The sequence below is a fragment of the Aspergillus neoniger genome (genome assembly GCF_003184625.1).
Source record: "Aspergillus neoniger CBS 115656 unplaced genomic scaffold BO87scaffold_2, whole genome shotgun sequence".
Classification (NCBI taxonomy): Eukaryota; Fungi; Ascomycota; class Eurotiomycetes; order Eurotiales; family Aspergillaceae; genus Aspergillus; species Aspergillus neoniger.
Window position 1 is genome coordinate 881111 of NW_020291130.1, and position 12857 is coordinate 893967.

General features: G+C 50.1%; 5 protein-coding genes across 5 annotated transcripts; 1 reads left to right on the forward strand and 4 right to left on the reverse strand.

Annotated features, from left to right (window-relative positions):
* Positions 1–1875: 1875 nt before the first annotated feature.
* On the reverse strand, positions 1876–2722 carry BO87DRAFT_79914 (uncharacterized protein). The gene is made up of 3 exons (XM_025629576.1): positions 2425–2722; positions 2012–2348; positions 1876–1962 (listed from the first exon to the last, which is right to left on the reverse strand). The coding sequence occupies exons 1-3, from the start codon at positions 2445–2447 to the stop codon at positions 1960–1962; spliced, it is 363 nt and encodes a 120-aa protein (XP_025484756.1). The 5' UTR covers positions 2448–2722; the 3' UTR covers positions 1876–1959.
* A 276-nt stretch (positions 2723–2998) lies between these two features.
* BO87DRAFT_421427 (uncharacterized protein) lies at positions 2999–3273 on the reverse strand (the record flags this gene model as incomplete). Its single annotated transcript, XM_025627055.1, has 2 exons — positions 2999–3191; positions 3260–3273. The coding sequence occupies 2 exons, from the start codon at positions 3271–3273 to the stop codon at positions 2999–3001; spliced, it is 207 nt and encodes a 68-aa protein (XP_025484757.1).
* Positions 3274–4763: 1490 nt separating this feature from the next.
* faa4 (long-chain fatty acid-CoA ligase FAA1) lies at positions 4764–7122 on the reverse strand (the record flags this gene model as incomplete). Its single annotated transcript, XM_025624598.1, has 5 exons — positions 4764–4853; positions 4908–6052; positions 6112–6507; positions 6571–6596; positions 6668–7122. The coding sequence occupies 5 exons, from the start codon at positions 7120–7122 to the stop codon at positions 4764–4766; spliced, it is 2112 nt and encodes a 703-aa protein (XP_025484758.1).
* A 1406-nt stretch (positions 7123–8528) lies between these two features.
* On the forward strand, positions 8529–10136 carry BO87DRAFT_79967 (S-adenosylmethionine-dependent methyltransferase). The gene is made up of 3 exons (XM_025629577.1): positions 8529–8899; positions 9021–9182; positions 9288–10136. Exons 1-3 carry the CDS (start codon positions 8839–8841, stop codon positions 10127–10129), a joined length of 1065 nt encoding a protein of 354 aa, XP_025484759.1. The 5' UTR covers positions 8529–8838; the 3' UTR covers positions 10130–10136.
* Positions 10137–10537: 401 nt separating this feature from the next.
* BO87DRAFT_79973 (uncharacterized protein) lies at positions 10538–12620 on the reverse strand. Its single transcript, XM_025629578.1, has 2 exons — positions 11801–12620; positions 10538–11724 (listed from the first exon to the last, which is right to left on the reverse strand). Exons 1-2 carry the CDS (start codon positions 12182–12184, stop codon positions 10750–10752), a joined length of 1359 nt encoding a protein of 452 aa, XP_025484760.1. The 5' UTR covers positions 12185–12620; the 3' UTR covers positions 10538–10749.
* Between the last annotated feature and the right edge of the window lie 237 nt (positions 12621–12857).

Here is a 12857-nt window from a genome sequence, read left to right on the forward strand (position 1 = left end):
GTAGTAAGTAAGTTACTAGTAGTTAGTGGGTGGATGATTGTTGTGACGGAAGATCGATGGATGGGAATCGATCGTTTAGTTTACGGTTAGTTTTAGTTTTTAGTTTAGTTTTTTTTAGTTTTTTTTAGTTTTTTAATTTACGGGGAAAGATTTCCTGGGGGTGGAGTTACTCTCGGTAACTACTGATACGTACTACCAACTTACCGTACAGACGCGCTTGCCCGAAACCAAATCAACCAACACACATTTACTTACTTCTACTTCCACTTGCTGGTTGCTGGTTGCTGGTTGCTCCATACATACTTACTACTCCAGGAACTCACATAGTACTCCCTCTCCTGTACTTCCTCCCGCCCACTTACGTTGCCAAACTCAGCAGGAATGAATGAAGAACCAAAGAATAATAGACTGCAATAACAGACACCTATGCTAGAGGCAATGGAGAGAGAAAAGGGAAAGAAGATAGGGCCAATCACTCCTTCTCCTTTTTTTTTCCCGCGGGTTTTCCTTTGTTGTCGATATGCCGGAAGGGGAATGGGATCCTTTTTCCGCCTCACCGGCACCATCCTGGCTGCTTCTCTGTCTGTCTGTCTGTCTTTCTCACTACTCCTCACTAGACAGCAGACTAACTACTTAGCTCCTGCTCTTGACTACTGCCTAGTCACAAACTAACTATCTACCTATCGATCTATTAGGTGAGCTCACTCCTGACTTGCTAGCTTGGTAGCCAGTTCATCCACTACTATCTATACATACAGCACGCCAAGGTGCCCCGGGTAGAGTAAGTAATTGTCCCCTGAGCATGGCTCTTCCTGCGAACCTCATCAGCCGGTGTCCACCTCAACATCACATCTCATCCCATCTCATCTCATCTCATCCATGTCTCTCGGTTGCTTCCCGCCTTTTCTCTTAGGCCCATAATGTTGCCCCCCACGTCAGAAGTCCCTGGTCCTTCCATGGCTGCAGGTGACGGCACTCGAGCGACGTCAAAAGGAAGATGCAACTAACGCGACGATCATCCCACCAATGCGTTCCATGATCGACCGGGCATACATTAGGCCGCTGATTAAATCTCGTTAGTGAGCGTGCATGCTCTCTCCCCTTTTAGCGCCTCCCATCGATGCTCCCCATCGCGGCGGCAAGTGTAACTATCCTACTGGGTGCTATCCAGGATATCCAGCCTCCAAGCCTTCGGGTACAACTCCATCGCCATGCGGGATGACCACTCGCTCCAGGCGCTGACGGGCGCGTCTGTCTGGTTGAGCCACTCCTTCCAAACCCTTGGGCCTCTCGGCACGTTCCGGAGTCATCCTGACCCAACAATTGTTTTCCCTTTGGTCTGAATATCAGCCTGCAAGGACTACACCATCGCCGTTCTTTCGGACCCGATAAATCCTGAATCTGCCGGTCCTTATCTCTCTCACTCTCTCTAGTGATGCATCTGCATCCATCTCATCGGGAAAAAGAAACGCGAGAATCATTTAATTCATACTACACAACATGTCTCCTTCCGTCGACCATCCAGGCGCCATAAGCAGCAGCCCCCACCCCCCAACAGATTTCGGCAGCGTGGAATTATTGTCCGTCCCAATAGACCATGCAGAATCAAAGCAATGATAAACAATCTCACACCAACCGGACACGCTTCACCTTTCCAGTGGTTTCCAACCTCTGTAATGCCCGCAGGCGGGGTCCCCGATGGCTACCAAATACTCCAAGCATTGCTGAGGCAATATTGGCTTCCCTAGAACGGCCCACCATGCACGTCGTACAAGGGAGGGGGTGTGAATGACCCGGGCAAAACTGATGGGGCCCAAGCCTTGCAAGCCACAGAAGGCCTGGTAATTTTGACCGACAGAAGTACGGTCTGGTAGAGGGCGGCCAACGAGAACGCCGCAATGTCCCTTTGGACAACTCTCCGGATCGTTGTGCAACCGTTGCATCCAATCTGCGTCAGTTTCACTGCACCAACGTCAGCGCCCAACGCAATGTATGAAACTTGTCGACTTGCCCTTTTCAACGGCCAGGGCTCCAGTCGCTGCCACTTCCATGCGCGCCCCCTACTCTTCCCACGGGCGAGTCGATGGGATGCAACCCGCCCCACCCATCTTCCTGGAGCGGTTGATGTCGCAGATTGGAGCCTTCGGAGTCTTGCATGCAATAGCCGAGCAGTATCTGAGTCAAATAGGGACCCCATGTTCGTCTGTACGTCAAATGATCCTGTGTCGCTGATCTCACTCCGTTGGATTCTGCTCTGAACCTGAGACCAGGGTCCCAGTGTCAATTTCCATTCCCTGGAAAGAGAAAATCTACCAGCCATGCGAGCCCCCTGTCGAGTGCTGACAAGGCTGTTTTTCGTGTCAACGTTGGTCTCTCATGGCCAACCCCCTTTACGAGCTGGTGAAGATTCTGTCCCAGACAAACCTTTCTTTCTTTCCGTAGATCATACCCTGTCACATCACCCTGCGCTGAGCTGCGTGGAGATTGTCTCATTTCCTTCTTTCGCCCTTTACTCGCTCAATCACTTGCTTCGACCCCTACAAGCATCGGCGAACTGGCAGCGCAACTCTCTGGGTTCTTCATGGACTCGTCAGCTAGTCGTCTCAAAACTTCTCCCGACATTGCATGCATGAAAATTCTGTTCCACGAAACGGCCTCCGGATGTTGTGTCCCGCCAACAAACTTCTGACAAGGCTAGACACACGACAAGAATTGAGCATCTGCTCCCCCTCCCTCATTTCCTGCTTCCTGCTGCAACTCGCCTAACTCTCCTTCTGACTCAAATGCCGCCTATCTGCTTCTGCCTATTTTTATTCTGGCCTATTCCCGTCCCCAGCTTCAACTCGCAAGAACATGTGAAAGACGCCCATTGGTGTTTCAAAGTAACCGGTCAAGGCGGCCTGCATCTGCGATAACCAAATGTTGGGCTGCTGACGTCTCAACCCAGACCCCCAACCCCATTACCGTAGCCGAGAGTACCCGCCTCCATCTGCATCACCTACTTTACATCTTTCTCGACTCTCGATATCCGGACAGCCAGTTTCCGATCCAACTCCTCCTGTTCCTCCTTGGTAGGCGCCATACCCATGGCATTTTCCACTTGCGGCGAAGCCCAGAGCCCAATCGAAGCCCAGGCCATCACGCCGATTCCGAATAGAGCTCTCGTTTTGGGCGAGAGGGACCGATATGAGCTGTGTGGTGCGTATCTCCCAGTCAGCGTAAAGCTATTTCCTCATTAGATTTGTAATAGACCACCCACCTCCAGAAAGACATCCTTGTAAGTAAAAAAAATGTAAGTATACGAGACACGGATGTTAAGAATGTAATCAGGCACCAGGTAAGGTAGTTCCACTCAATTGTTCTTTTGCAGTCCGGAAAGGTTGCGAATCGAGCTCTCGTCGGCAGTAACTTGGAATGCCAACTAGTCTCGATACGGTTTAGTCAAATGGCGTTCAATTCCGCCTTCCTATTACGTCCCAGTCAATATAGCGCCAGGAACCATCGAATTAACGAAATGACCTGTATCATCTTCCCCCTCTTTCAGACACATCAGAAAAAAAGAAGAAAAGAGAAGAAGGATTGATCTGACATATTACCCATCACAAGAAGCATGCACTGCATGTATATCACTCAAGATAGAAAATAAGATTTCGGCAAAGAGACGTATATCATACTTGATACTTGAAGTAGATCCTCTAGCAGTTTCCTCACTAAATCAATACTACCTACCTACTAGTCATGAAATCACTTAAATAGTAGGTTATGAATCATATCATATATATAGTATAATGCTAACCCAGTAATATCTATTTAGCAGTAAAATTTATTGACTCATGCGTTGCAGCAGCTATCTACTAATGAATGCTACGTAGTCTGCTACGTAGTACTTAGTACTAAATATTATTCGCTCTGTGATATCTAGCTATGATCTAGCTATCTAGCTATCCTATCTATCATCTTACGTGGAATTGAAAGAAACTTGGCTATCAGTACTACTCACTAATATCTATCATAGGGACTCTCTATACCTGCAGGTCAAATGCTGTATAGCATATAGATAGATAGATAGGGTCTTTTACTTACCTTATCAAATGTTGGGTTGTGGAATATTCCATTTAGGAGAAGGAGAAGAGATAGTTAGATTGATACTACTTATGTACTTAGCCTGAGTATAAAGTAGATATCTATCTTGTTAACTTTTAACTTTCGATGGTAAAACTAGTAGTTATGGTTTTAGCGAGACTATTACAGGAACTAGGTTAGTGTCGAGAGATAAGGAAAGGGGTAGAGAGAGAGAGAGAGAGAAAGATAAGAGATAGTATGAATAGGGGATGATGAAGCTAGGACATATCCATCTACTATTTATCTATTCAATGATTACATTTCAATTTGGGGCATTTCTGTCTGCTTCATATAGCTGCTACTGGTAATTAACGAACGAGGTAGAGTTGACTGAAATTGAAGAATTTTATATGGCATAGACACACCGGGATGAGTGAGTATCACATCGAGAGTTAGCTAAGCGGAGACATACACACAGACGAAGAAAGGAGAGAACATGATACATGTATATCATAGAACAACAGAAGTCGAAGAGAAAACGAAATTAGCAGGATCAAAAACATGATGCGAGCCGAGCAGAACAGTTGCTGAGGGATATAGAGGATATACTAATTAAGCAGGCATAAGATATGCGGCTGATCGAGATGAGATGAGTTGTTCGCTGTGCGCGCGGACTTTAGTTATAATCTGTGGTGTTTGTTTTATTTCTTGCCGTAGGCACGGTCAATGTCCTCCTGGAAGCGGTTGAGGATCTTCTTGCGCTGGAGCTTTTGGGCGGCGGTCATGAAGCCCTGTCATTCATTAGTATACCATTCCATAGAAACGAAGATATGCGTTACTCTTACGTTCTGAGGGGTCCACTCCTCGTCGGAGAGGACAACACCGTTAATGATCTCAATACCCTTCAGACCACCGGCCTTACCGGCGGTCTGGAGCTGCTTGAGGACAATAGACTTCAATTTCTCGTTGTGGACGAGAGACTCCAAAGAGTCGCCCTCGATACCGTTGTCGTTGGCCAACTTCTTCAGGGTGGCTTCGACAGGGACAATGATAGCAACGGGCTTGTCCTGGTCTTGCGCGGCGTAGACGCAGATGTTGCCGACCACGGGGGAAGAGCGATAGATAGACTCGAGCTTCTCCAGAGCGATGTATTCACCGTTGAGAGTCTTGACGAGGTTCTTCTTGCGGTCGATGATCTTGAGATGGCCAAGGTGGTCGAACTCGCCGATGTCACCAGTCTTGAACCATCCATCATCGGTGTAGGCCTCCTTGGTCTCCTCCTCGTTCTGCCAGTAGTTGCTGCTGACACTGCCTCCGCGAATGTAGATTTCTCCCTGAGGGGGAGTGTTCTTCGTGAAGTAGCCAGCATCCGGGAAGTCAACAAGCTTAACCTCGATAGAGGCGGGGATTTCACCGAGCGCGTCAGGGTTCCAGGCCATGGGATCGTTCAAAGCACCCATGGCGGAGGTTTCGGTCAGACCGTAGCCGCTAATCATGGGGGCAACAGCCATGGACAGGAACTTTTGCGTGTCCTTGGAGACCGGACCACCACCGTTCATCATAATCCGTAGCCGACCACCAGTAGCTTCCTTGAGCTTGCGGAAGGCCACAGAGTCCAGGAACCAGGCTCCCGTGTCAGCGCCGGGGAATCCAGCAGTCATGAGGAAGTTCTTGGCAGACATGGCACCCCAGAAGATGCTCTTGATGAGGAAGTTGTTCTTGTTCAGGTTGTTGAGCACACCCTTCTTCACGGACTCCCACACAGCCGGAACACCGACCAGGATGGTGGGCTTGAATTCGCGGATATCACCCTTGCAGTTGCGCATAGAAGCGTCAGACAAGGTGCGAGGGTTACCGTAACCCATGGTACCACCCCAGAAGAGACAGAGGTTCTCGAACATGAATTCCAAGATGTGCGCTTGGGGAAGGTAGGTGAGGAGAGCATCCGAGGGACCGATGTAAGGGCCGACAATCTCGTGGATACCGGCAGCTAGGTAGGAAGTTGGCGTTAGCGGCGACTAGCCAAATACATTCCGAATAACAACTTACTTGCGGCGATAACGTTCGCATGTGTCAGGGAGACACCCTTCGGGGGGCCGGTAGAACCAGAGGTGTACATGATACAGCAAAGGTCTTCAGGAGCCGGAGGGACGGGTTCCACGGGGTTCTCTTCACCCAGCTTCCGCAGCTCCTCGAGACTCATGACGTTCAGGTAGTCATACTCGGACTTGAGACGGTCCAGGTGCTCCTTCTTGGGCTCCTGGTCGGTGTTGTAGATGACGTGCTTGATGGACTTGACATCCTTCAGAACGTTGGCCAGGGAGGGGATGAGAACGGGATCGCAGAAGATGGCGGCACTGGATGTCTGGACCAAAGAGTGCTTCAATCCCTCCTCACCCAGGGTATCATATGCGGTGACAATGGTCAGGGACTGAGAGGCGGAACCTGTTCACAAGGATTGCGATTAGTTGTCGACCAATGAGCCAAGGTGGATGTTTGGGCACAAACCGTGTGACATGGCCAGCCAATGTGCACTGCGGGAGAAGAAGAAGATGCAACGTCAGCATTCCTCTTGTACGTTGGTAAAGCTCAACTGCAGACTTACCTAGTTGCGCCGTAAAGGTGGATCTTGTCGGGCTTCTCCAAACCGAGCTTTCGCAATCCACAGCCGAGCTCCAGGGCCAGCTTCTCGTATTCGACAAAGCTCTTGTAGCTGTAGCCACTCATCTCAAAGTAGGTCCACTGCTTGTCGACCTCCTTCTCGACACCATCGACGACCTTCTTGACCTTCTTGTTCTCGACATGGGTCTTGACCAAGTGACGAGTTCCGACGGCCTTCGCATTGCCGTAAACACGCGCGGAGCGGCGGAAGACATCGTAGGTAGTTCCGACATCCTCAGCCGGGCGAAGGATGAGGCCATTCTTGGCGGCGGGCAGTCGACGAGGAATGGTCTCGCCCTCAACCGGCTCGTATCCAGGAGCCTCTACGGAGAACGGAGGCTTCTTGTACATGCGCGGTTGGATGCGAAGCTCCTGGAGCTCCTCCTTGGACATCGGCATCTTGGTGGGACAGGATTTCTAGATGGAGGGAACGGGAAGACAAGATCTGTAGGGGACTTGGTCTGTCCAACAAAGAATGGGGTGTGGTGGTCAGTCGATGTTGGAGAATTTAGGTTCGGTCTGAACAAATACGGCAATGGAAAAAGCAACAGCACAGAGAGACGGGAACCGGAGGAAGAGGGACGGAGCGCAGAACTCAAAAGACTTACGGGAGTGCAGAACCACACTGACGGACTGCAAACCGGGGGGGGATGAGGTTGCAGGTGGAGCCTTTAGCAAGAAAGACAAGAAGCCTTCCAAGGCGGGCGAGATTGCGGGGAGAAAATACGGGCGGTAGATGGTAAGGGACCCGGATGAGATGGGGGTAAAAAGGGAAGAGAAGAAGAGGGGGGAAATAGGAAGGGAAGCTGGAGAAGAGGAGGAGGTGGTAGTGGAGGAGGAGAAGTAGCAGCAGCACCAGAAGAGGAGAAGATGAAGCTGCAGATCGGAAATGAAGTCAGAGCGAGAGAGAGTATTTGTTGTGGCTGGACGGGAGGTCAAGGCGGTCCCCCCAGTTAAGTTGCTTTCTCAGGCTCGTCCGCCACCTCCGGTTACAATGACGGATGGGTCAAAGTCCCTTTTTGCGATCCTTCTTCTTCCCCTGCACATCGTGTTCCTTGGTTCTATGATATGGTCTGGTTTTACTGGCTATTCGACTGGTTTCTCCGCTCTCGCAATGCGCTACAATGGTTGCGATCGTGACAACAACTCTCCCCTTGAGGCCACGACTACTGTACCAGTAGTACCTCGCCTACTACTACTAGGCTCATGCATCGTCTAGATCGGTCGGGAATCTGAATGCAACATCATAAAGTACTAGCCGCGGTCCAGCACAGCCGACAGCTTCAAGGTTCTGACACACACACGGGGAGAGCAGGGGATCATGGGGACAGACACAAACACAGACTATGGAGCTTGTCAAGCTGCCCCGACATGACAGCAGTACAGTAAGCAGACTAGATCACTACGTACCTATAGCCAAGGAGAGATATATGAACTAATTGAATCCACAATTCCAGAGATTCCCGCCCAGATGACGGCATAAGAAGCCTCTAGAGTCCAAGGGATTCGCAGTTCATGATTCAAGAAAAGCGATCGGAAAGTCTCGGTCGCGGGCTAAGCCCAGTTCCGCTTTTGTTGGGATTCCCACCGTCACTACTTGATAACTAGGAAGTATTCAGGCACCAGACATTCAGTCCAAAGACTATTGGCAATTAACTTTGTCATGACCTCCTTCATCCACTTATGCATCAACCCTCTTATGCAGTCGCAGCATACATGAAGAAACGTTTTAAGGATCTCTGCGGTGTGACTGTGAGACCCCCTTCCCGCCGACCAATCAGAATGCCAGCCGTTACAATGCTGGAAAACTTCCCGTCGGTCAGAACCACCGCAAATTCAGTATCATCACAATTCTTCATCCATTGCAAGCCCTTGTTGCAGTCAAAACTTCGATTCTCCCCGTTTCACACCCTGGTTGATCTCCGTTGTACAACGCCCGCCACTACAGATGAAATCTTCCGATTGACAGACTTCATGACTAAGTACTACTAACTGACCAGGACAACTAATATCAGAAGCAAACAGGCCTACCCTAAGTGGGAACTGAAACACATACCCTCTGTATACCTAGTAGACACTAGACAGACAGACAGATATATTCTATTCCAAGAAACCATGGATCTCCTCACCAACTTCCTCACCACCATCGGCGAAGAAGTGGAAGACGCAGAAGAGGGTATGTTCCCATGCTCGATTGCAATATCATCATAGCGTGTATACCTATATAAGCCACTATAAACACCCCGTATACCACACATAATAACCATTGAAACCAAAAACTATTTTCAAACAAATAGAATCCTTCCTCCTCTTCTCCCAAGACATCCCCTCCGCCAACCTAGGGTTCGTCGACTCCCGCGCCACAACCATCGACCTAACCATCCACGACCAAGACTATACCATTCATCAATCCCCGACTCTGCTATCATCTTCCAGAGCAGGTGGTACAACCGGTGCAGGTGAGCCTTTACCATAACCCCCCCTCATCATCATGACAATAATGACCTGAACGCACCAACCTAATCAACCAATTGCCCAATCTAATATGATATGATATACAACAGTCCTCTGGAAAATCACCCCCCTCATCGCAGAATGGCTCTCCAACAACACCACCACCTCCTCCTCCTCCACCAAGAATACTAGAGAAATCAACCCCCTCTGGACACACAACATCCTAACCCCAACCTCCACCATCGTCGAACTAGGCAGCGGCATCTCCGCCCTCCTAGCCCTATCCCTCTCTCCCAAAATAGCCCACTACATCGCCACAGACCAGGAATACGTGCAGAGATTATTTCGCCAGAATCTGGATGAGAATGCCAGCACCATTACTACTACCGGTGGAAGTAGATCTTCCAAGTCGGGAAAGAAGTCCACCAAAGCGTCAGCCTCCTCAGCAGCTCGGAAATCCCACCAGGGACATGCGAATGCAACAGGGAACGGTAATGGGAATGGGAATGTGATTTTCACATCCCTAGATTGGGAATTAGATGTTGCGGGATCGCTTAAGGAGGGGTTGGGATTATGTACTACCACTACAGTGGATGGTAGTGAAGAGGGTGGGGAGGAAGATAAAGGCTTCGACGTGGTAGTGTCTTGCGACTGTATCTACAACGATGCGTTGGTTGCGCCGTTTGTGCGCACGTGTGCGGATTTGTGTCGGCTGAGGCCGGTGTATACTCCCCCTGGTACTGAGGGGAGGGGCTTTAGTGGAACAGGAAGTGGGGGGAGGACGCCGACGGTGTGTGTGATTGCGCAGCAGCAGAGGTCGCCGGAGGTGTTTGAGGCGTGGTTACGGGAGACGTTGAGGGTGTTTCGCGTGTGGAGGGTGAGTGATGAGATGTTAGGGGAGAAGTTGATGTCTGGGAGTGGGTATTTGGTGCATGTTTTGGTTTTGAGGTAGAGAGGGGTTCGATCTATATTAGGACTATGGGGATGGGGCTGGAGTTTAGGTCAATATGAAAGGTGAGGAGGATAGAGATGAACTGAATGATATGTCTTTCATGGACTATGGACATGGCCTGAGCTGTGGAACTTTTGAAACGAGACTCATGTCTCTCAACTGCATCGTCCCGGCCAGAAGCTAAACAGCTATGCATGTATAAACATCCCAAAGCAGTATGGACATTCTTGTGGGAAGCAAGAGCAAGAAAATAACAGACACAATAACTGTGCACCCGGGGTTCAAGATATCATCTTTGACTGGGGATTATAAAGGGTATAGCATGTACTAGTGATTGGAGGCATAGGGATGGATGGGCATGTGTAGAAGAGAGAATCCCCATCAATCCAAGCATACATGGAAAGAGGGTCAATCATTGCGACAAGAGTAAGACATTACATTATTAATGAACGTGCACAAGGCCTCCCACAAATAGAAAAGAGGGTATTGACGCAAGAGCTGCATATGAACAGAATCAGAAAAGCATGCTCGGACTATGCAAGGTGATAAAAATGCAAGTTTTGCCTGGTCACAGGTCAACGCAATGAAAATAACCAGTAATTATGATGTATTTGTATATATTACTTTGCCTCGGTTGTGTTTTTAGGGTCAGTATTCTCTTTCTCGGTCTCATGTGGCCGAGGGAACTCGGCCTCGTCCTTGATCGAGGGCTTTTGATCCGGGGACGCCTGGATTGGTGCCTCAGCCGGCCGAGGCGGGATTGAGCTTAGTCGCCCCCGGGGTTCATCCTCCGGGTCGCGATCGATAATCGACGAGATGGATTGCTTAGTTGAGCCGTTCATTCTCGGCACTGGTATTTGCTCCGGCGCCGGAGGCATGGTCACCGGCGGCGCAGGCAGTGTCCTATCTGAGGCCTCCGTTTTCACAGGGACCTCCCGACTCTCCTCCTCATCTGACGCAGAAGAATATTCCATCTCCTGCTGATATCCCTCGCCATCCGCAGGACCCGATTCCAGGCGACTTTCTTCAGTAGATGCCCGGTTCACGGTAGCCACGGGTGGCAGCGGAGCGTTAGGATCAAACACTATACCGCACACCTCAAGCGCCCGGGATTGACTGCCCAGGCTACGATCCTTGTGCTTTTTGGTCAAATGGCACATGAAGCCATGCAAGGTCACGAAGTCGGCCTTGCCGCAGCCCGTAACAGGGCATGTGAGATACACCAAGCTGCCATCCGACGGCCGCTTCCAGAGCGCCCGTCCAGAAGGGTCATGCGCGGCCGGACGTCCATGACGCTCCCCCCAAGCTTCAACGTTCTTTATGGTATATTTTTGTTTCCGTCTGATTGACGTGGCACCGGTAGGATCATGGTGAATGTGTTGCGGTGGAGGATGGGGCGGTGCCGCTTGTGCTGGCGGGGGAATTGGACGAGGCTCCGGAGGGCTCTGTTGCTTGAAGAATGCAAGGGTGGTCGCTGCATTGGTTTCCGATAATCGGCGAGGCGGCGTTGGTCGAAGCGGCGGAGAGTCCAGGCTTGCATTAAATCCCAGTCCCATTGACTCCCGCTTAATTCGTTTCCGTTGCCTACGCAGTTCCTGATTTGTAGGCAAAAGAATCCATGTCAGAGTTGAAACGGTGGGGAATTTTTTTATCACAACCTAATAACCATACCTCTTCTTCTGCTTCCGCATTTTCAGTCATCCTACGAAACTCCTCGTCCTCTCGCTTCCGGATGGCGAGAAGATGACTACGGGCCGCCATGCGAGCCGCCTCTTCATGTTCCAGTTGCCTGAGGCGAGCCTCAATATGATCTATCTGAAATGGTTGACCCGGCGGACCAGGTGCAGGCGGACCCTGTTCCTGCAGTGGAGGGGGGTGAAAAGGACGAAATTGATGATGGGCAGGCATCATATGTTCTGGCGGGATTGGTTGCGGCGGATTCATTGCGATTGGATGGAAACGGGGGAGGCTCATAGTGTTGACATGATGTCCGGGGGCACCTCCGTTCATGCCATTCTCGTGCACGGGTGCTACAGGAGGTGCTGCAACTGTCATGGTAGAGAGGACTGAAGAAGAGAAATACAGTCAGAGAATTAGTTGATCCAATCTACCGCTTTTGAGTTCTGGCATGCACATGGAAACTTTGTTGGAGAGTGCAGATGATATGACTCGGAGAGGGGGGATGGAGCGGAAGAAAAAGCAGCAGGAAATGAGATCTGAGGAATGGCTGAATAAGATGAAAGAGGGGAGAGGGAGAAAGAGAGGAACGAAGGAGTACAAAGTGTGTAAGGCAGGGTGAGAAAGGGAGATGCGAGAGGGAGTCGAAGGAGAGAGGACAAAAAAGGGAAGAAGTTTATGACTGGATGATAAGAAGAGGATACAATGGGCTAGTTGGCAGAAGGAGGAAGAGGCCAAGGCTTCGTTGAGAAGGACCAGAATGCGTGGCAGATGTAGAGTTTGGGGTATTGACGAGAGCAAGTAGCAAAAGAGAAAGAGAGGGACTTACACTTGCAGCAAATAATCAGAAGAATAGAATGTCAAATGCAGCCAAGGACTACTTCCACCAAGCAGAGAAGAAAAAGAGGCCGCTAGTGCGATGCACCTTGCCCGTTTTTTTGTTTTCTCTCACCAGGAAATTTCCCGCGGTTTTTCCCTCGAATGTTCGGTTGAGTTGGTTGTCAACCCACTAGAGTTGAGGGACAAATGCAGAGTGGTTAACGGTTAAGCA